General features: G+C 39.6%; 2 protein-coding genes across 17 annotated transcripts in view; one reads left to right on the top strand and one right to left on the bottom strand.

Moving 5' to 3' along the window:
- Positions 1-22,844, bottom strand: part of LOC125460699 (voltage-dependent L-type calcium channel subunit alpha-1C-like) — an 814,036-nt gene that overhangs the window by 757,799 nt on the left and 33,393 nt on the right. The gene's annotated exons all lie outside the window — the stretch shown is intronic.
- Positions 1,024-22,844, top strand: part of dcp1b (decapping mRNA 1B) — a 94,384-nt gene continuing 72,563 nt past the window's right edge. For 2 of the 6 annotated variants that reach the window (XM_048548439.2, XM_048548437.2), the window contains exon 1: positions 1,081-1,196. In XM_048548439.2, coding sequence (XP_048404396.1) covers positions 1,193-1,196 — 4 coding nt within the window. In that variant the 5' untranslated portion in view covers positions 1,081-1,192. Of the gene's footprint in view, positions 1,197-15,036; positions 15,078-17,842; positions 17,956-22,844 lie in introns of all 6 variants that reach the window. The other 4 variants (XM_059652393.1, XM_048548436.2, XM_048548438.2 and 1 more) reach the window with 4 other exon arrangements.

Raw genomic sequence — 22,844 nt, 5'->3', positions numbered from 1 at the left:
GTTAAACTCCATCTGCCACTTCTCAGCCCAGCTTTGCATTCTGTCAACATCCTTTTGTAATTGAGAACGGCCGTCCTCACTGTCCACAACTCGAACCACCTTTGTATTGTCCACGAACTTAATAATCCACTCTTCCACTCCTACATCCAAATCATTGACAAAAATCACAAATAGAAGAAGGTCCCAGAACAGATCCTTGTGGTACACCACTCGTAACTGAGCACCGTCTTGAATATTTTCCATCCACTATCACCCTTTGTCTTCTCAGGGTCAGCCAGTTCTGAATCCAATCTGCCACATTTCCCCCTGTCCCATGCCTCCTTAATTTCTGCATGAGCCTACCATGGGGAATCTTATCAAATGCCCTACTTAAATCCATGTACACCACATCCACTGCTCTACCTTCATCCACATGTTTGATCACTTCTTCAAAGAATTCAATAAGGTTAATGAGGCATGATCTACCACTCACAAATCCATGCTGACTATCACAAATCAAAATGTACCTATCCAAGTCATCATAAATCTCTCAGTTTAATACTAGGTTTCAACTTAATGCTTCCTCACAGGTCGGAGTCAGCCAGAGGTAAAACTTGCTTTTCTGAAGAAGGGTCACTGAACCCGAAACGTTGACAACTTGCTTTTCTGAAGGGTCACTGAACCCGAAACGTTGACTTTGCCTCGTCTCTGCAGATGCCATCAGACCTGTTGAGTTTTTTTTTCCAGCATTTTCTGTTTACGTTTCTTTCTTTCTGAGTGGTAAGCAATAAGAAAAATATCCTGCAACTAAAATAACATTGCAACATTATATAATGTTACATAATATATAACATTATAACAATCTGATTATGCCTTCAAACCTGTTTTGGTACTAACACCATGTGTGGACTCGAATATGTATATATATATTTTTAATCCCCTATCTCTTACAGCAACTTCCACGCTGCCAGCGGAACTCGTCACCCTTATGTTTTCGGTGTTCGATGGCTCTGTAAGCGATTGTGTCGTCTGCCTTGATGTCTCTCCGAGCTGTTATCTTGCCTGTTTGTCGTAGTAAGATGGCTGCGGTGTCGGGGAATAGAGGTATCGATATTAGCCTCGCAGCCTTACAAAGGCAGGATCCGTATATTTTTCGTATAGTGGATGTGGCTAGTCAGGTCGCGCTATACACCTTCAGTCAGAGAGACAATGAATGGGTGAGTTTAAAGTGAGGAATCGCGAGTTTGGAGACTTTCTGGTGACGTGCTCAACTGAATTTGCCACTGTTGCTGCCGGAAGGTAAAAGGAAGGGTGACTGACGCTGAATTTGTCATTACTTCGTAAACCTTTGATGAAACTTTGTGTGTCGAATTGTGGGTAGTGCTTTCTTGTTCAACGTTACAGCACATGTTCAGGTTGCACTTGAAAAGATGTGTATTGAAGGATGTGAGATCTGCATTAACGATTCTCGGAGTTTTAGACTCTCAGACTTTCTAACGGTTCAAAAAGAAATGAATATAAAAACGTTGAATGATGCGATAACATTGGGCAAAAATTTAGCGTGTGTACACGACTCTGCGTATTCGATGCAGCTGAAACTGATGCCTGCAATGTTAAAGGGCTGAGGAAAAAAAAACTTCATGTAAGAAAATTTAATACCAAAACATCGGCCAATTCGACGATTTGGGACTAAAGTTTCCACATATCATTGATCTCGTACATTGTCCTTTGTCCTTTGTTCCGTGTTTGTTCTGGCCATTTCTAGAATCGTTTTCTTGATTGGATGGAACTTTACAGCGTGCACTAATATAACGTGTAATATATAGTGAAATTTATTGAAAGATTACGTTGTACGTGACTTTCAATTTATGAAAATTGAACATTTCATTCATGACTGGAATCATCAATGTTGTACTTTGAAAGAGCAGAGGCACAAAGTATCCTAGATCTTAGTATTTGATCAGTCTCCCAAAAGCTGATACTGATGCAACTCTTCCTTTTAATGTAATGATTGAAGCTTCTTGCCTTTACAGTAGAAAGGACAATTCATAACATGAGTATAATGTGAATTATTGTATAAACAAGAGGTACCCTGGTCAGTGTAAGAATGTAACAATGTAAGTACCTTACCACATCAGTGCCCCCCCCCCCTCCCATGCACTTAGGATCAGGATTCACCTATTCAAACAAACCTATCATTGCCAAGTGTCACTGTTGTACTGCTACAGTGTGTTTAGTGGAGGTACACCTGCAATGCCATTAAGCAGGGAGTTCCAGAATTTTGACCCAGCAACGCAGGGAGTTCGAAGTCAAAATAGTAAGTGGCTTGAAGGGAAACTTGCGAGTGGTAGTATTCCCATGTATCTGCTGCCTTTATCTGTCTTGATGGTATTGCTTGTGTGTTTGGAGTATACAGTCTGAGGAGTTTTGGTAGATTAGTGCAGTGCATCTTGAGATGGTAGGTAGCACTGCTACTTCGTGTAAATAGTGGAGGGAGTGAACGTTTGTAGAAGTGGTGTCAATCAAGTGGCTTTTTCCTGGATGGCGAGATCTAGTTGTTTGAGCTGCAGTCATCCAAACAAGTACAGATCGAATTCCTGACTTTTGCCATGTTGATAGTGAACAGGCTTTGCAGAGACAGTTGCGTTACTAGTTGCAGGATTCCTTGTCTCTGACCTACTGTGGCTACAATAGCATTTCAATGGATAGTCCAGTTCAAATTCTGGTTAATGGTAACACCAAGATGTAGGTGGTGGAATGTTCAGTGAAGGTAATGGCATTGAATGTTAATTGCAAGCAAGGGGTGTTTGTTTTTAGTCACTTAGTCAATCATGGTTTTTAAAACTGGCTGAAATTCTGATAGCTACTGATGTTCTGGCAGCATGTCATGTTGTACAACTAAATGTTCGTCTAAAAGTAAAACTTAACCATATTAATTACTGTGTTAATATTGCAGGCTAGGGAGCAATTTCGTTTGTTTTTATTTCCAGACTATACTTGTGCTGGGGTGTGTTTGCCATTCTTCTGTATGGCTTTAATTCCTCTAGATGTGTGATTTTTACATACTGTAAAACAGTAATGTAATACAAAACAAATCACATGCAGATCAACTCTATACTGCATCATTTTCCGTGTGTATTGTTAAATTTACTGAATTGACAGCTTTGGGAGTTGGAAAATTTTCTCACACCAGCTATCCTAAGTGAGATGATTAATTATTGAGAAGTTTAGGACAGTTTTGTACTGAAAGGTCAGTCTTATCCAATTTACTGCACCATTTCTGTGTGGGCTCCTTGCTTTTAGTGAAAAATCTTTCATTTCGTCCTTTTGAATCTAACCAGTTCCTAATTGTGTTCACCAATCATTGATATCTTAGTTTCTTGAAGGAAACTGTTTTAAATCACATGCACTCATGGCAATTAAAGCTCGTGAGCAATTCACACAATTGATTGGTACCAACATTAAGAGAATAGGTTTTATATTTGTGTACCTCTGAAACATTGTAAAGTGCTTCACAACCAATGGATTATTTATGACATGCAAGCATTGTCTCACAGTCCTAAAAGAATCAAATACTGAGTTTATTTAGAGAAACAATAATGCTGTAATTACGTTCATTGCTAGTGTATTCTGGAAGTCACTAATTAGATGGAAAGATAGAGAAGCAAAGTTTCTGGACTAATAGAGATACAGGAATAATAAGTGGTTACAATAGTGCACTTCAGTTATCCTAATATAAATGTATTTACTGAGTAATTCATAGTCACATGAATTGGCCTATTCTTCCAGTGTCTGCTCCAAGTTGTGGCTGGCAAAATTGCAAGCTTCCACCATGTCCATTAATCGCAATAGTTAGGGATTTGCTTCAACGGTAGCTTTTTGGACACTTGCACTTGTTTTCAGAGATGTCCAGCATTTAGATGTTGTATTTCTATATATGCACGTTAGTCATATCTATTTGTCTTCATCTAGTGTTGGCATTTCTCAAATTCAGACGGTCAGAAAATTCTCTTGAAGTTGAGTTAGAAACCTGGGCAGTTTCAGTTAGTTGGTTTCGTCTTTAAAGAAGTTGAAAGCAATTGAAAATGTTGGTTTCACAGTGGAAATAAGACGTTTATTAAGAGAACAATTATTTCCACGTGGAATAAAAATGATTAATGTGGACCTCAGAATTAAACAAATGTTTTGAAAGTAAAAGATACTTTGTTTAAATTTCTATCTGGGGCTTTTTAATTTGCTTCTGGGATTGGCCATTCCTTATTGACCCAAAAAGGGTGATGTGTTGCTTTCTGGAGCTGCTGCAAGACTGTGGTGTTGTCAAGAAGGGTGTACCAGGGTTTTGACTTGTGATATTTTCAGGGCTTAGGCTGCAGAAAACTATCCTTTCTTACGCTGCTTACGTGTTTACTTTCACAGTATCAAGCACAGTCAGCTTAACTGCTGTGTGAGGGCAACTACATATATGCCAGAAATAATGTCAAGGAACACACAGATCTTTAAGACTCAACATGCCTGTTCTGGGTCCTAAGCAGGATTTAATAGTATAGTTGATGTACTCAATGTAAAAATTCAACTAAATGAGGAAATGAAATGTCAGAACTACCTGCAAAGGTCAGTCAAAGAGATCTGTGGTGGATTCCTTGCTCTGTGTGTGTGTGTGTGTGTGTGTGTGAGAGAGAGAGAAGCCAACTTGTTGCCACGCTGTGAGGGGCATTTAAAATGTATTCTTAACAGCTGTGGCACGCTTACTTGGTTCACGGAGAACTGAGAGAACCCTCAAGACTTGTAAGGTGTAGAAAGCTGTTGGGTCAAATTAAAAACAAAAAAGAAACCTATTTGGACTTTTAAGTTTAAACGTTGGTGGATTTCCTGCCAATGCACTTGAACAGGAAGTTGGTGCTGTTTATATTATGTCCTTGCACTAACACTGCGCTGGAACCATAAGTAGTTTGCCTGTTGTTGCTACCTTTTCCTTGCCCCATTTTCTATCCATGCTCCATTCTGTTCACTGCTTTCCTGTTGCTGCCCCACCTGATGCTTCACTCACTTTCCTTCATTGCCCTGTTTGCTGCTTAGTTGCTGCATCCTCTTTAGTGATTTGTTTGCTGGCCTTGCTTTATACAAAATATACATCAGTTCCTGTAGCTAATCACAGTAATTCCTACATGTTTAATAACACATCTGCATACTTTTTAAAAAAAGTTGGGAATGTGGTGCAAATGGTTATCTCAGTGTTGTTAGCAGTGCAATATTTGAGTAATCAATTGTAGTGACATACATTTTTTATTGCAAACTTCTGTTAAGAGGTGGTAATTTCACTGTCACTGCAACTTCACGTGTGGTGTGTGTGTGTGTCTCCTGCAGTTGTGTTGCCAGTAAGTGTAGTATTAAATAATAAATCTTTACAAAATATACTTTCAACTTCGTTTCAACTTTGTTTCATTCGTATGATGTGCAAACTTTGTGTAAAATGTGGAATTATTTATTTTCATATAATTCAGAGTTTGAACTTTTGCTTTAAAAGTTAATGATCACCCACGTTTACAGCATTGTACATCTTTCAAATTGATATCCTCCTTAACTAAATAAGCTATAGATGGTGCATTCTTCTTGTAATGTCTTTTTCAGTGAAAAAATATTTTTAAAAGCGATCAAATGTCTCCTTAAATATTTATCATTTTTTTTGTTCTTTGTAACCTAGTTTCCCAGTTCACTTTAGCTTATACTGTCTTCATACTGTTGTAATTACTTTTAAGAATCCAGTGAGGGACTTGAATTTCTGAATCTCAAATTCAAGTTCTATTGTATATACATGTTCATAGCTAATGGTCCTTTACTTACTAATCTTGTCTGATTTGTCCATTGCCAGATTTGAAATGGCTTGTTCCCTGTCTGGTTTCAGAATGTTTTAAGAAACTGTCCTACATACCTGTATGAACTCTATTCTTCAGGCTACCTTAATCTTTTATTTATTTGCTTTATTGAAAGAGTAATGTTTCTTGCAATTATCGCGGTCTCTTTCTCACAAGATCTAGTTATTTCCAGTATTTATACCCTGTCCTGTAATGTAGCTGAACATCAGTTGTCATCAGTAGTTTCTTTCTTTGCTTTTGCTATTTCTTATTACCACCCAACGTGACTGTTTGCTTTGATCCTCCCAGGATCATTTCTTACTGATGTACTCATCTCATCCTTTGACCATAAGATTGGGTGTAGGAGCAGATTTAGATGATTCATCATAAAGAGTACGCACCATTCTCCTACTTTCTGTCTGTCACCTTTGATCTCTTACTATTCAAGAACCTATCTTCCTCTGACTTAAATACGCTCAATGATGTGGTCCCCACAGCCTACAGTGGTCATGAGGTCCACAGATTCATCACCCTCTGGCTGTAGAAATTCCTCCTCATCTCACTTCTAAAAGGTCATTCCCTTCACTCTGAGGCTGTGTCCTCGAGTCCATGTCACTCCTGCTAGTCTTCTCCATGATCACTCTGTCCAAGGATCTTGGTATTTTGTAAGTTTGAATTTGATCTTCCCTCATCCTAAATTCTCTCCAGTAGCAACAGAGTCCTCAACCAGTCCTCATGACAAAGCCTTCGTCCCCAGGGCCACTCTTGTAAACCTCCTCTGGACCCTCTCCAAGGCCAACACACCCTTACTTAGATATGGGGCCCAAAACTGCTCTCATTGTTACAAATGTGGCCTGACCAGAGCTTGCTGAGCTGGTTTCTTGTATCGCAGACATTTAATATCATGCTGGGTAACATCCTCAGCGCAGCCTCCGATGAAGCATCAGTGTTTTCCCACCTGGTTTTTAAACTCTGGAGTCCATTCATCTGACTTGCCTCACTTCCAGTTTTCCTTCATTGTGGAATGTATATGGGGTCGAATTCAATGTGTTTATTAATAGCATGCTTCATGGAGTGCCAGGCGTCTAGGAATTCTCGTGCCTGTCTCTGCCTAGCTTTTCCCATGATTTTGGTACTATTCTTCCTTCTGGCATAGTTCTGCATTGCTGCAGTGTGTTGTTGCCCTTTTAAACAGTGTTCGCACGCAGCTTTGTTTGTGTGTGCTGGAATGGTTACTGTTGAGGTTCGGTACCTGGTCCGTGTGTGTGGCTTTTCTGTGTACTTTTGTTTGCAATTCCCTATTTGTCTTGCATCTACCATGACATCCAGGAATGGAAGCTGCTTGTTCTTGTCTTCCTGTCTGGTGAATTTTATTCCAGTGAGGGTGTTGTTTATAAGTTTGTGTGTCTCCTCCAATTTGGTCCATTTAATGATGACAGAGGTGTCGTCCACGTAGCATATCCATAGTTTTGGTTGGATTTGCGGAAGGGCCATCCTTTCTAGACTTTGCATCACTGCCTCTGTTATGAGTCTGGCGATAGGTGACCCCATGGGTGTCCCGTAGATTTGCTGGTATGTTGGGCCATTGAAAGTGAAGTGGGTGGTGAGGCATAGGTCCAATAGTTTGAGCATGTTGTGTTTGGAGATGGTTTCTTGTTCCAGTAATGTTGTCATTGTTTCCCTTGCTAGTAGTATGTCTGTTGATGTAGATAGGGCAGTGACATCAAATGATATCGTGGTCTCTTCGTCTATCCTTATGCCTTTAGAGTTGAGGAATTCTTGGGCTGAGTGGATAGAATGGGGTGACTTGTTGACGAAGTACCTGAGTCGTCTTTGTAGTTCCTTGTCAAATCTGTGTGATGGAGTGCCTGGTGGGGAGACTTTGGGGCTAAGGGTTACTTCCGGCTTGTGCACTTTCGGGGGGCTGTAGAATTGGGGTGTGTTGGTTCCTTCGGGTTTCGTTCTTGCTTTGTTGATCTGATCTGTTTGTTTAAGTCTTTTTAGCGTGTTGAGGATTTTGTTGCCTAGTTGCAGTGTTGGGTCAGTCTGTACTGGCCGGTATGTGTTCTCGTCGGTGAGCAGTGCCAGTGCCTTTATTCAGTATCATTATCATGCGATCTTTGTCTGTGGGTAGTATTGTGATGTTTTTGTCCTTCCTTAATCTGTCCAGGGCCGGTCTTTCCTGTGTGTTGGGTGTTGAGTTTGCTTCTTCCGGTTAGAGTTGGGATTACTGCCTATCTTATTGTTTGTTGTGTTTCTTTGTTGATATTGTTGGTCTTTTAGTGTGGCTCCCAGTATTGCCAGGAATTCCGTTTTGTTGGCGTCCCTATAGTTGTAGTTCAGTCCTCGGGTGAGAACAGCTTTCTCCGTGTCTGTCAGTTTCCTGTCAAAGAGGTTTCATATCCATGTGTCTGTTCTCTTGTTGTTGTTGTTGTTATTGTTTTTTCTGGTAAGTGTGGTTAGCTTGTCTTGAAGGGTCTTTTTATTTTCTTGGCTCTTTTATGGTCTGTTGGCTGATGATGGCTTGTTCCATGTCTGTTCTCTGGTCTTGATTGGTAGCTTCCAGGAATAATATTTTTTGGTGCATAATTTCTCTGTATTTGTTGAGGTTAAGTAGATTTGCTTTGCAAAATTGGCAATAGTGTCCAGGGTAGAAAATACAGAGATAGGGCAGGGGGTGGGTCTGGGTGAGACACTCTTCAGAAGGTCAATGAGGACTCAATGGGCTGAATGGCCTCCTTCCACACTAAGAATTTCATGAAGGAGGATTATTTCAGGAATCCCTCAGGAGTATCATTCACAATTTGGTTGAACTTCAAAATCTTTTCGACGGAGAGTAATGCTGGTTCAAACCAGTAGATTTCAGGAATTAGAGAAGGATAAAGAAAGAGATGCCGAAAGCAGATAAGGGAAAATCAATAGATGAGCCATTGTAGACTCTTAATCAGATGTTTCATAAGTCAGCAAAAGTTTAATTTGGTCAATAAAATTCCAGGGTGAACCACCCATAGTTAACAGCTGGTTAAAGAAAGTAGTCTATCAAAAAACAAGGGCATGCAAAGTAGCACAAACTAGTGTCAGGCCAGAGGATTGGGATTTTCTTTTTTCAGGAACCAGCAGCAGATGAATAAAAAGCTAATAAAAAAGACAGAAAATTGGGTATAAAAGTAAACTGGCAAGAAATATGAAAACAGATGGCAAGCGTTTCTGTGGGTAAATAAAAAGAGAGAAGCTGAAATAAGCGTGGGCCTCTTTGAGGATGCAACTGGGGAATTAATAATGCAGAATAGGAAATGACAGATAATTGAAACTAGTATTTTGCATTGTTCTTCATGGTGGAAGATGCAATAGACATCCCAATGATAATAGTTAAGTAAAGTGCTAATGTGAGGAACGATCTTATAACTGTCTCTCACGTGAGGGAAGAAACACCTAACAAAATAGGCCTAAAGACAGATGTATCTCCAAGACCTGAGAGATGACCTCCTACATCTGGGCTAAGAGTTTTAAATGGAGTGGTGATAGGAATAGTGGAGGCTTTGTTCAAAATATTCCAGAACTTATTGGATCCCAGGAAGGTTCCAGACGATTGGAAAATTGCTAATGTGACTCCCCTTTTCAGGAAGGAATAGAGACCAAATGTAAGAAAACGTCGACCTGTTAGCCAAACTCTTAGTGCATTCCATAATGTAGCAGAGTTGACACGGTTTTGTGAAAGAGAAATCCTGTTGGACAAATTTACTAGAATTCGTTGGCAAAGCTGAAGTGGCAGATGCAGTGTATTTGTCTGTCAGGAGGTACTTGATAAGGTGCCACGTTAAAGATTAGTGCACAAGTTTGGAGCTTATGCCATTGGTTAACATGCAGAAGACAGAATCAGGATTAAAGTTTCAGATTGGAAAGATGTAGATAGTAGACAGCCACGAGGATCAGTTCTAGGGTTTCAATTTATTTATTGTTTTTATTAATGACTTGGAGGAGGGCAGAGTGTAATGCATCTAAATTCTGATGATACAAATATAAGTAGAGGGAGGTACATTGTGATGAAGACATAAGCAAGTGGATATGGATAGGGTGACTGAGTGGACTTTAATGTGGGAAAGTGTGAGGTCATGCGCTGTGATAGAAAAATCAAAAACCAATATTTAAATGGAGAGAGACTCTGAAAAAAGTGCAATGCGAATAGATCTGTGCATGTTGTGCATGAATCATGAAAAGGTAGCATACTGCGCAGCAAGTAATTCAGTGCAGCAAATGCTTGGGGTTTGGAGTTTTACAAACAGGATGTCTTATAACAACTGTGCAGGCTGTTGGTGAGGCTGTGCCTAAAAGTACTGTGTACAGTTTTGGTTTCTATCATAAAAAGTAGTGGCATTGGAGGCTGTTCAAAAGAGATTCATTAGGCTGATTCCTGGGATGAAGGTGTTGACTTATCAAGAATGGCTAGACAGGTTAGGCCTTTAATCATTAAAATTTAGAATATCAGAGTTGGTGAATGATCTTGTTGGAACATTCAAGATTCAGAGAAAGCTTGACAGTGTAGATGTTGAAATGTTGTTCTTTCTGCATGTGGGAGAATCCCAAATTAGACATTGTTACAGATTAAGGGGACACTCAGTTAAAACTGAGATGCAAAGAATGTTTTCTCCTCGATTAGTCTTGTCTGGAATTCTCTATCCCGGAGAGTGGCAGAGGCTAGTTCACTGAAAGAGTTTAAAGAGGAGGTGGATAGATTTTTGAAATATCGGGTTGAAGATTATGAGAAGCTGTTATGGAAGCGGGATTGAGACTTGGAGCAAGCACGTGAGCCTGCTGAATGGCCTATTCTTCCTACTTCATATGTATTTAAGCTAAGCTGCCTTCTCTTGAAAACACAAGTGTTTCCTCCATTTTCTTTCTTCTGTTGTGTGAGCCTCGGAGGTCTGTGTGTGGAACCACATAGTGGCTACATACATGCAGCAGTGCAATTTAGAATAAACTTTGTCCCCTACACCCACCTCATTATTTCGCATAAGTCAATGTAAAACACTCTGTAGAGCCCAAGTTTACTTAGCCAGTATACTGGTTCCAGCGTAGTTCAAGCTGAAAGCAATCCCAATGGCACAGCACCTTCTTTCCTCAGTATTGGTACCATTGTTCCACAGATCAAACCTGTTTGCCCATGCTCATCTTTCATGCTCATTCTCTGAAATGAGATCAGACAGTTTGATGTTCTTAATGGAAATCTGACCACTCTGATCAGTCTGCGCATGTGCTTTTGCATGTGTCTTGTCAAACCAGCCCATAATAACCAATCATTGTCTGAATTACAAATTTGACGTCAGTTCATCTGAACTGAGATTTCATAAGCTTACACCATTCAGAAGCAGAAGCTTCTGAGGCACATTTTGGCTTTCTGTATCTGTGAGCATCCAAAACCTGTGTACTGAAGGCATCTCTTGGCTGTTATATAAGGCAGATAAGAAAAAGCCAAAGTCTGTCTGAGATGTAAAGGGGAAAAAAAATTGATTTCTCGATCCCTGGTTTCAACAAGAGAAAGCTGATCAATTGTCAGGATAGTCAGAACAGCAGATACTGGAGTCGGAGACGCCGGTGTGGAGCTGGAGGATAATTTTCTGAAGAATGGCCCTGACCCGAAACGTCAACTTTTCTGCTCCTCTGATGCTGCCTGGCCTGCTGTATTCCTCCAGTGGTGATCAGTGATCACCATTGATCAATTGTCAGGCGACTTCCCACTGCAATGCTCCAACTTGCAATGATGTTGCTCAGAAATGCAGCCATCTTATCTATTCTGTACTAATTTGTTTGTGACTCAGGTAGTATTTCAAACAGCATTAGATTAGTTCCTAGCTACTCGTTCCACCAAGGGAGTATTTCTTTCTTAGTCCTATCTATGTCAGCGGTACATAGACCAGGACAATTTCATTCCTCCATTTCTCTCCAGTCCCAAAGTGCTGCTCATAACCCTGGCACTAGAGAAGCATTTCAACCTTCAGGTCTTTTCACTCTCGGCTTCTGAGAACAGTGTCTGTACCCCCAACTATTCTGTTCTCCACTATAATTTATTTTCCTCGTTACTATCCTAGCCCATAACATTCACAACCCACTTATTACTAGCTCCCTGTATTTACACATGAATTTACATCTAATTTTTAGGTAGGATGTGAATGCTTTCAGGAAAGTGCTAGAAAGATGATGAGAATGATTAAAGGGATGAGAATTTTCCATAACCAGGATAGATAAGAGAAGCTTAATTTATTTTCCTCAGAAGAGAAAGTTGAGATGAGTTTTGAGAGAAGAGTTTGATTTTGATTGAGCTTAATTTTCTCCATATAGGGAAGAATGTGACTCCATCAGATACTTGAGCTTTTGGCTTCCCCTTCCCATACAATGCCTGAACCAGATGCTTCTTAATTTTAGCCTGCTATCTGCCCTTGAATTTAAATTCTGATTCATATCTTTACCACCCCACCCGTCCCACTCTGAAAACCCTAACGTATTTATTCTCTTCACTAGGTTTCTTGGTCTCCATGGTACCTGTTCTGGTGATGCTAACTTTTGCACAAGGACTTCCTATATGTCTTCCTTTTTTGTGCCTCAACTGAGCATACTCCTCCCATTTCCCCCCTCAATTTTATTTCCCATATTTCTGATCTCATTACTTCATCTCCCTCTTAAAACAATGACTGTATTAAAGCTAAGGACAAGGGGATCCTATTTGCCTCCATATCAAATATTTATCCTTATTATTTCTGCCACTTTCAGCCATAATGCCATATGTGATCCCATCTCTTTGAGCAGTCTGAAGACCTGTTTGCTGCATGACGCAATGCCAGCCCTTTAATGCCTTCCTTTATCACAACAGTGGGCCACTGTTCAACTGAAACAGCAATTCACTTGTACATTAAACTGTGAATGCACGATATTAAATTTACAATGTGGTTTCTGCTACCCTGATCAAAGGCAGACTGGGTGATTGCTCAGCCTTTTAACTGGTGAGCATGCTTCTGAGCCTCTGATTACTTGCTAATTTAATCCTCTGTCCCACTCCCACTGAGATGCCTGTTCAAATGAAAATTACGTGTACTAAGTAGTAATTTAGTACTTTACCAGTGGTATTCTCTGATCTTTTAAACTATTTTTTAAATTGCAGTTTTTTTTGTTTAAGCTTTAAGATTGCTGAAGATCATTACTTTTGAAGCATGACATTTTAGACGCAAGGAGAAATATATCTTTATTCTCGCTTCTTGATGTACATAAAAGCCTGATGAACCAAATAGAGAGGATGATAGTATAATTAGAAAATGGACGCTAATGAGTAAAGTAAAGAAACAAAAGATGGATCCAGTGGAGATGACAGAGATGGTGATTAATTGATAATGCCACTGGGTTAGTGATCCTGAGGCCCAGGCTATTTGCAAAAGCAGTGTGGGTTCAAGTCTTATCATGGCAACTGTTGGAATTTAAATTCAATTGATAAATTCAAAAATCTGGAATTGAGGTCTAATCTTAGTAATATTGATCATAAAACCATTGTCTTTTGGTGGAGAAACCCATCTGGTTCACTCATGTCCTTTGGGGAAGGAAATCATTCCATCCTTATTTGATCTGAACCATGTGTGACTCCAAAACTACAGAAATGGGGTTGACTCTTGACTGCCTTCTGAAGTGGTTAAACAAGTCACTCAGTTCAAAGGCAATTAGGGATAGACAATAAATGTTGACCTGTCCATGAAAGAATTTTTAAAAAGCAGCTGGATTTGGCAACAGCAAAATCATTAGTAGCAGCTGCATTTCATTCTTGAAAATTGCAGGGCAGTGCTTGAAGGACAATGTACATCACTTGACCAAGATCTCTTTTCTTTGCAATAACAATTTTGGTAGGCTCCTCATTTGCTGTTAATTTGAGAGTGAACTTAGTTTAATACTGGCAATAGTGAATACTTTCCAGTTGTGTCTTTGGCACATTAATTGCCGCACATGTATGCACACATCTACATCTTCAGTTGTTGAATAATGGTTATAACCTTTCGCTGGCTTCTTCCCATTCACTATGCCTGGTTCAGTTCATGAGCAATAAGTTTGTTTCATGCTGAAAGTTCATCAAAATTTTAAGAAAAAATATTTTGGCTGTAAATTCACTTTTTGCTAGTTGTGCTCTCTTAAATTACCATAAGGGCTACATGCTTGAAAGATCAATTTGTCTGTTCTGTTCACAGATATTGTCTAATTTTCCCAAAGTTGCCAGGTTTTTTTTTGGTTTTGTTCCAGATTTCTTGCAATTGCAGTTTTAAATAAATTACTGAATTTCTTCAGAAAGAGCTCATATTTTGTAGAATCTTATTTTTCCTCAGCTTGTAGCTGAATAAAAGGACAATCTTCATTATAATCTGGCTGTGTTATGTTTCTCTGGTTGCATAAATGGCACTGATATTGAATGATTTGCAAACTACTGAGAACTTCTGTGTACTTTTATCGTGGATACTCTACAGTTTGCAAGAGACAATTGAATTTATTTAAATAAAACCAAGGACTGCAGATGCTGAAGATCTAAAATAGAAATAGAAATTGCTGGAGAAACGCAGCAGCTTTGACAACATCTCTGTGAAGGAGCATCACTGGACTCAACATTAATTGGAGAGAAAGCAGAATTATGCTGCCAAACCTGCTGAGTTTCTCCAACTTCTGCTTTTGTTTATAATTTAATTGACATATGTTTACAATACACATAAAAGCCATTTTTGAAAATTTAACTTAATAAACTTCAAACTTTCAATTTTTTTGAGGCCAGAGCACAATGCAAGTCTCATCATTTCACTTTATTGAAAAATGATGAATGGAAGACTTATTCCCAAATCATAACTTTGTTGGTTCTAAATCTTGAATGAACTTTATTCCAAATGTGCAGACTTTTGTCCTTACATAATTCTCTCATTAATACTTCTGTTGACAAAATGAAATTGGGTTTAGCTTTGTTTGGCCTAGACAGCCTGATTGTGATCCAGATATCTCGTGAGGGAAGTTCTAGCACACTAGTGCAGAAGCTTTCAGATGGTTCATCAAAATATTATGCCATGTCTTAGTTTTTATTTATGACTTCTCACCCAATTTTGTTTACACCAAGTTTCTGCTAATTTCCTGTACCTTATGATGTATGACTTTCTTAAATATTAAAGGCTGTATGAATTTTCCCTTTTAACCGCAGGAGAAGACTGACGTCGAAGGGACCTTATTTATTTATGCAAGGTATGAAAAATTAGGAAATAATTATTTACCTGTCGTTAAATATTTTTAAATGCACTAAATGACTAAATTACTTGGCCTCCAATGTCCTATGTGTTTGTGACTGCAAACCTGTGTAATCTGGTCCCACACGAGCTGTGTGCTTTAAGATTGTGAAATTTTGAGTGCAAGTGAGTTCCGTGAATAAGCACAGTCTACCCAAATTTCTCAATTTCTTTCAGCCATCTAATTGTTCTTATATCTCCACCCTCCCACCCCAGCCTGGAAGTTGTAACTTTACCTTTAGTTCTAAATATCAGAGAGACTTGCATTTATATACCATTTTTCATGATCTCCTTGTCCAAAAACTCCTTAGATTCAATGAAGTACGTTGTATTATAGTCACTGCTATAACATAAGAAACATGCTGGGTATTTTGTCACACTGTAAGGGCCTTGCAATATGAAATGTCCCGAATGTTTTACCTGATATTGGTTGAGTTATAAATATTTAGTCAGGTCACTAGACATCATTCCTCTGCTCTTTCGTAATATGTTTCCAAGAATGTTTTATGTCTACTTGAGAGTGCAGATGGAGCTTTGGTTTAGCATTTTGGCCAAAAGTGCTAATCTCAGATTGTGTGGTGCTTAATCTGTGCTGCACTTGATTGTCTACCCAATTTGTGATCCTGATGGCACATCAAAAAAGATGGTAGAAAACAATTGTTAACATTGATTTACCCCTATTTGTCTCCATTGACGTTTTTGGTTTTATTCTTATCAGATTAGCATTAAATTTGAGTTCTATCTGACACCCGGAATTGTTGCATGTACATGCTTCTGGCTGTGTTCTTGAAAGAAGTTTCATGTCTAGACTATATATTTTTTTAAAAAAAAAGCTATATAAAGTAGAAAATCAGAAGATTTTGAGTTACACACTTTCCATGTAATGTGCTAGACAATGGCATGGTTTTTCTTTATACCTTAAATTCTAGAAAAAAACAAACTTTGCTTCTTATTAGTTTGTCTGTGATGAATAGCAATTAGATGATCTTCAGCCACCAAAATATCAAGATCCTAAGGACTTCTGGTTATGCTGTGAGATATTAATGTGAACTTTATTTCATTGCATAATCCATTCGAGCTATGGCTTCAACATCCACTTTGTCTGTCATGGCAGCTATTAAAGGATAACTCTGTTTACAGTTGTCGCACTTTTTTCTCTGTAATATGATTTCTTTCTGACAGTGTCATATCTGGACATAGTATCAGTACTTGTGCTCTGCTTTCTGGCTCTGCATATTCCGATCCCCCTCTGCTAGTCCATGGGCCACATTTTTAGGCGATCATTGCGAGTCAGTATTTAAACTTCTCAGTAGCTATTCATGCATATTCTGCAAAAGTTGCAACTCTATTTCATAGATCTCTCCAAGATATATGTTACTTAGGTATCCACTTTAGGCAATTGGCCTTTTGGATGTCATACAAAATAGGAGCCGAAGTGGACCATTCAGCCCTCAAGCCTGTTCTGCTAATCAATGTGATCATGGTTAGTGTTTTGAATTCTGCATTCTCAATTTATTCCCAATAACCTTTGATTTTCTTTTCCGACCGAGCAGGTATCTATCCACCTCTGTCTTTTAAAAAATATTCAGTGAAGTGACCCACCTCTGATGCAGCATTTGTAGTACTTTGCTGTTACCCTTACTTTTATGTTCAATTTCTCTTGCAATAAGAAATTCTCTTGCATCCGATTTGCCTTGTTGATTATAAACTGTACCAGCGTTTTATTGTTTGGTGGCTCTTGCACCAGAAGACGCACATCTCTCCGCACCTTGGAATTTTGCAGTCATTTTCCACTTATAGAATATGCTGCTTTTTTATTCTTCCAACCAAAATGAACAGCTTCACATTTTCCCACATAATTGTCCGTCTGCCAGGTTTTTGTCTGCTCGTTCAATCTCTCTTTATCCATCTTTTGATTTCCGTATGCCGCCTTCACATGCCTTCAAACTATCTTAGTATCATCTGTGAATTTACATACCACACCCCTTTGTCATCGTCAATTGTGTAAAAAAAACTGAGGTCCCAGTATAGATCTCTGCAGGATTCCACCCAGCATATCCTGTCAGTATGCATAAATGAGACTTTTCAGACTTGCCTTTTCTGTCAGACATTCAACCTTGTGGTAATGCTAATATGTTGCCATCTATATCATGAGCTTTTGTTTTTCACAGTAGCATTTGATGTGGCATCTCACCAATTGCATTTGAGACATCTAAGTATAATATGTCTATAGGCTCCCTTTATCAACAGTTCCTTTAAATAAATTAAGATTTTCCTTTGAAAGCTCCTTGTTGAATCTTTCTGATTACTTTGAGCTTTGCTAGGTGGCAGCTATGGTTTTTTAATAGCGTCCCTGCAGTGTAGAGACAGGTTATTTGGCTCAACAGGTCCACACTGCCCCTCCAGAGAGCATCCCAACCAGACCCGTTCCTTTAACCCTGCATTGCCCATATCTAACATACCTAACCTAAACATCCCTGGATACTATGGGCAATTTAGCACGGCCTACCCTGCACATCTTTGGACTGTGAGACGAAAACAGAGCACCCAGGAGAATATGCAAACTACACACTGACAGCTGCCCAAGACTGGATTCGAACCCAGGCCCCTGGCGCTGTGAGGCGCAGTGTTAACTACTGAGCCACCGTGCCACCCCAATCTATTCCAATACTATCTCCAGAACAGATGTCAACCTGACTGGCCTTTTTTCTCATTCATTCACAGGATGAGGGTGTTAGCCGGCAAGGCAGCATTTATTGCCCATCCTTAATTGTCAGAGGGCATTTAAGAGTCTGCCGCATTGCTGTGGATCTAGAATCATCTGCAGGCCAGATCAGGTAAGGAAGGCAGTTTCCTTTCCTAAAGGACATTAGTGAATCAGAGGTTTTTCGACAATCGACAATGGATTGATGGTCGTCATTAGATTCTTAATTCCAGATATTTCCAAATAGGGCCTATGGTTTCCTGCTTTCTACCACCTCGTTTCTGGAATAGAGGAATTACATTTGCTACTTTTTGAACTAATGCAATCTTTCCTGAATCTGGAAGATTTTAGAAAATTACTACCCAAAACTACTGATACCTGAGCCACCTCCTTATAAGACCTTAGAATAAAATTCTTCAGGACCCAAACGCTGGTCAACCTGTAGCTATCAATTTGTTTGTTTCACTTCCCTCTTAAACTTAATTTCATTAAGTTTCTCTGTCTCAATTCCACCTATTTTTGGATAGTCTTGTCCTGTGTGTTATGACCACGTGCATTTACATTGTACAGCCTTGGTCTTTCATATTCTGTCTCTCATGACCTTCATCTTGAAGAACACAAGCACTTAAAGTAAAAGGCATCTCACTTGCTTCTCTCAGCTAAGTCCTCTTTTTCTTATTGATTCTGAGGAATGAAGTTTGCCTGTTTATCATGCTTGATAAATAGTATATTAACAGTATGATTGGGTATTCATTAAAAGGCATGTTCTTTCCATTTCATATGAACTTATCTTCTGCGTTGTGCTAAATCTAACTAAAATAAATTCTGTCTCAGATGGTCATGTACAATGTCACAGACCATTAAGTTTTCTCAGCAATTTCAGCCTTGATGGAAACCTGGCACCATGTATCACTTCAAGGCCTCTCCCTATCAATTTAATGCAGTTCTTTGCTCTCAAAGCACCTGTTAACTATTCCTTAGGTGTTCCTGGCATTCATTTGCCTAGTACTGCTGTTCCAATTTTGTATTTTGCAATAATAGCCAAGTCATCTAAAGACACTTCTGTCATCGCTCCATGTCATTTAACTCTTGAAATCTTCCACTCTGTTAGTGCCCATGCCCAATATTTGGGCATTTTAAAAATCTGGAAGTCATTGAGCTGTTTACCATAAAAATAGATGTGCTGCTGGAACTGAATGGTCCAGCAGCATCTTATGAAGAGGAAAAATAGTTGGTGTTTTGAGGTGGTGTGACTTCGGAACTGAAGAGACATTGAAATGTGTTGGCTTGGATGTTATTAAGAAAGGTGAAGCAAGTAAACCAAAATGAATGGTTAGGGAGTAAGGGGAAATTAGGGATCAACGATATAATGGAACAAGAGGGAAGAGTAATAGTAGTGGCTCAAGTAAAGAAAAGACACACTGTCCCAAAGTAAACCTGAAAAGCAAGGAACATCTACCCTGGGCCACTGTTTTGTTTCATTACCATAACCATCACTACTCCTTTTCCTCCTTATTCCAGTTCACCATTTGTTCTCTAATCCCTCCTCCTTGAACCTTTCCCTGACCTTGATGCATAACAAGGAAAACTCGCTGATTACCATGTATCCTCTTCCCTCAGCTGATGACTCTGTGCTTCCCCCCCCCGCCACTGTTGAACAACACTTGAGAGGAAGCACCCAAGGGTGGTAAGAACACAATCTTCCACCCAGTGGAAATACTTCAGTGTGTATCACCAAGATGACGCGGCCATAACGTTAGTAGTTGAACTGTTGAGGTCCTGAAGGATGTTGCTGCTAGACTGGGAACGAACAAGAGGGGAAAAACATACTTGACCTCATCGTCACTAATCTGACTGCCACAGATGCATCTATCCGTGACTGTATCAACAAGACTGACCACCACACATTCCTCCCAGAGACCTGCCTTTATAATGAAAATACCTTGGCTAGTGTTATGTGGCATTATCACCATGCTAAATGAGACAGACATAGAACAGATCTAGAAATTCAAGGCTAGGCAATCATGAGGTGCTGTGGACCATAATTAGAAACAGAATCATGCTCCAAATTGATTTACAACCTCAAGACCCAGCAATACCTCCACTCTACCACTGCTATTAAGCTAGAAGATCAACCCTGTCTAATGAATATTAAAGGAGGGTGTACCAGGAGCAGCACCAGGCATACTTTAAAAAAAGGTGACAACTTGGTAAAGGTACAAAGCAGGACCACGTGCATGCCATATAGCTTGAGCATTAAGTGATTGACAGAGCAAAGTGTTCCCACAGCCAATGGATCAGATCTAAGCTCTGCAGTCCTACCACATCTAGTTGCAAATGGTGGTGGGCAATCAAACTCCTCCAGGGAGGGGTGGCTTCACATGTATTCCCATTCTCAAAACTGAGAGAGCCTAGTACGCCAGTGCAAAAGATAAAGTAGAAACATTAGTCATAATCTTCAGCCAGAACTGTGAGTAAACAATCCATCCTGGCCTCCTTCAGAGGTTCTCCGTATCACAGATGCCAGTCTTCAAGCAAATTGATTCACCCCACATGATATCAAGAAACATTTGGAGGCATTACATCCTGCACTGGCTTTGGGTCCTGACAACATTCCGGCAACAATATTGAACACTTGTACTCCAGAACTTGCTGCAGCCAAGCTCTTCCAGTACAGCTGCAACACTGGCATTTACCTGTCAATGTGAAACATTGCCCAGGTATGTCCTGAATGCATAACATAGGACAAATCCAAAATGGCCAATTACTGCCCCATTGCTTTACTCTTCTTCATCAGAAAAGTGATTGAAGGTGTCAAGGACAGTGCTGATAGGTAATACTTGCTCATCAGTGCCCACTTTGGATTCTGCAAGGTGTACTAAGCCCTGATCTCATTGCAGCCTAAATGAACTGAATTCCAGAGGTGAAGGGAGAATGACTGCCCTTAACATAGAGGCTGCATTTGACCAACTGTAGCATCAAGGAGCCCGAGCAAAACTGGAGTAAATGGAAAATGGGAGAGGGGGACTCTTAGCCAGTTGGACTCATAACTGATATAAAGAAAGATGGTTGTGGTTGTTGATGTCAGTCCACCCAGCCTTGGCATCTCTGCCCGAGCATCTTCATCTGTTTCATCAATGACCTTTCCTCCATCGTAAGGTCAGAGGTTGAGATGTTTGCTGATTGATGGCACAATGCTCAGCACCATTCATGATGACTCAGAATCTGATAAGGTCCATATCCAAATGAAACAACAGCTGGAAAATATCTAAGCTTTGGCTAAAAAATGGCAAGTAACATATGTGCCACAGAAATGTCAAAATGCCGAGCAATAACCTTCTCCAATAAGAGACCATTGTCCCCTGACATTCAGTGACATTACCATAGCAGAATTCCTGCTATCAACATCTTGGATGTTGCCATTGGCCAGAACTAGCTATATAAATGTAGTGGCAATTAGAGTAGCTCAAAGGTTAGCAATCCTGCAGCAAGCATCTTGCCACCTGACTCCCCAAAGCCTGTCCGCCAGCGACAAAGCACAAGTCAGGAATGTGATGGAATATTGCTTGAATGAGTGCAGCACCAATAACACTTGAAGCTTGATACCATCTGGACAAAACAGCCCACTCGGTTGGCACTGCATCTACAAATACCCACTCCCCCACTGATGCTCAGTAGCAGCAGTGTACTATGTACAAGATGCACTTGAGAATTCACCAAAGGTCCTCAGCTAGCACCTTCCAAATCCCCAACCATTTTGATCTGGAAGGACAATAGCAGCAGAAACCTGGAAAGATCAAAAAAGGCAAGTTCCCCACCAAAGTATTCATCATCCTGACTTGGAAATGTATGGCTGTTCTGTTATTGTCACTGGGTTAAAATTCTAGAATTCCCTCCCTCTCAACATTATGGGCCTACCTACAGCGTGTGAACTGCAGTGGTTCAAGAGGACAGCTCATCAGCACCTTTTCTAAGGCAAATAAGGATTGGCATAATTAATTAAACCTCTTGTAGAGAATCATGTGAAAACTCTTTAAAGATTTCTTAAACATGCTGGTACATCTGAGATGATGAAGCTTTAATTTCCTTATCTGCTTTTTATGTATATAAAAGCTTGCTAAACCATTGTAACAATAATGGAAAATACTGTTTGTGTCTCAGTATACTGAACAAGATGCTGCTTTTTGAATACTTAGCGGTACAGGGCGTTATCTTTTTTAATTCAGCAAAACTCCATTATTAAGCTGGCTGAAAAATTATAGAATATTGCAATGAACATGTCCTGGAATCTAGCTAATGGGGTTTTGGGAGCTTTAGAAAAGACTATAGTTTAGACAGTCTTAATTTATTAAGACTATTAAATAATGGATAAGAAGCTAGAATACTAACATTAGACATGTTCAAAGGCATGGGATAAAATAATTAAAATGAAATAATTTTGCTTACTTTAGGAAAACCTGATGTGATCCTGAAAAAAATCAACTGAAAATGTTGGTGGTGCAAATGAAATTGTACCCATTTCAACCTCCCATGGATAAAATGGGACTGCTAGGTGCTAAGTAAAGCATTTGAGATTGCAAATTTGGGCAGTTCTGTGCTGCGTGTCTGGTCTTGTTCTCAAGTGGATTATGCTCAAACTTCTTTCACATTGTACCACAATAGCCTGCAGAACCAGGAATTTCATGTTACAAAAGCAGAACCTGCTGGAGAAATTCAGCAGTAATGGGAGCGTCTGTGGAGAGAAAGCAGAATTGATGTTTCGGGTCTAGTGACCCTTCTCCAGAACTTCAGACCTTCATGCTATCATGTTATCTGTTTTGGGTTAGATTTCAACCTAGGACTCTGATGTAAAACCACTCGTGTCTTTTAGAATGTACTATCCAATCCTAAAGGATTTAACTTAAAATTCAATAGCTTGCATGCAGTGAATCTCTTTTGGATATTCGGATGAAATTAACAAAATGCAGGTTACATCCGAATTCCCATATTCTTATTGTCAAGGAGAATGATTTGCTTTCAGTC

The sequence above is a fragment of the Stegostoma tigrinum genome, chromosome 18 (genome assembly GCF_030684315.1).
Source record: "Stegostoma tigrinum isolate sSteTig4 chromosome 18, sSteTig4.hap1, whole genome shotgun sequence".
NCBI lineage: Eukaryota > Metazoa > Chordata > Chondrichthyes > Orectolobiformes > Stegostomatidae > Stegostoma > Stegostoma tigrinum.
Note: the sequence above shows the minus strand (reverse complement) of the source record. Positions and strands in the feature narration are given on the sequence as shown.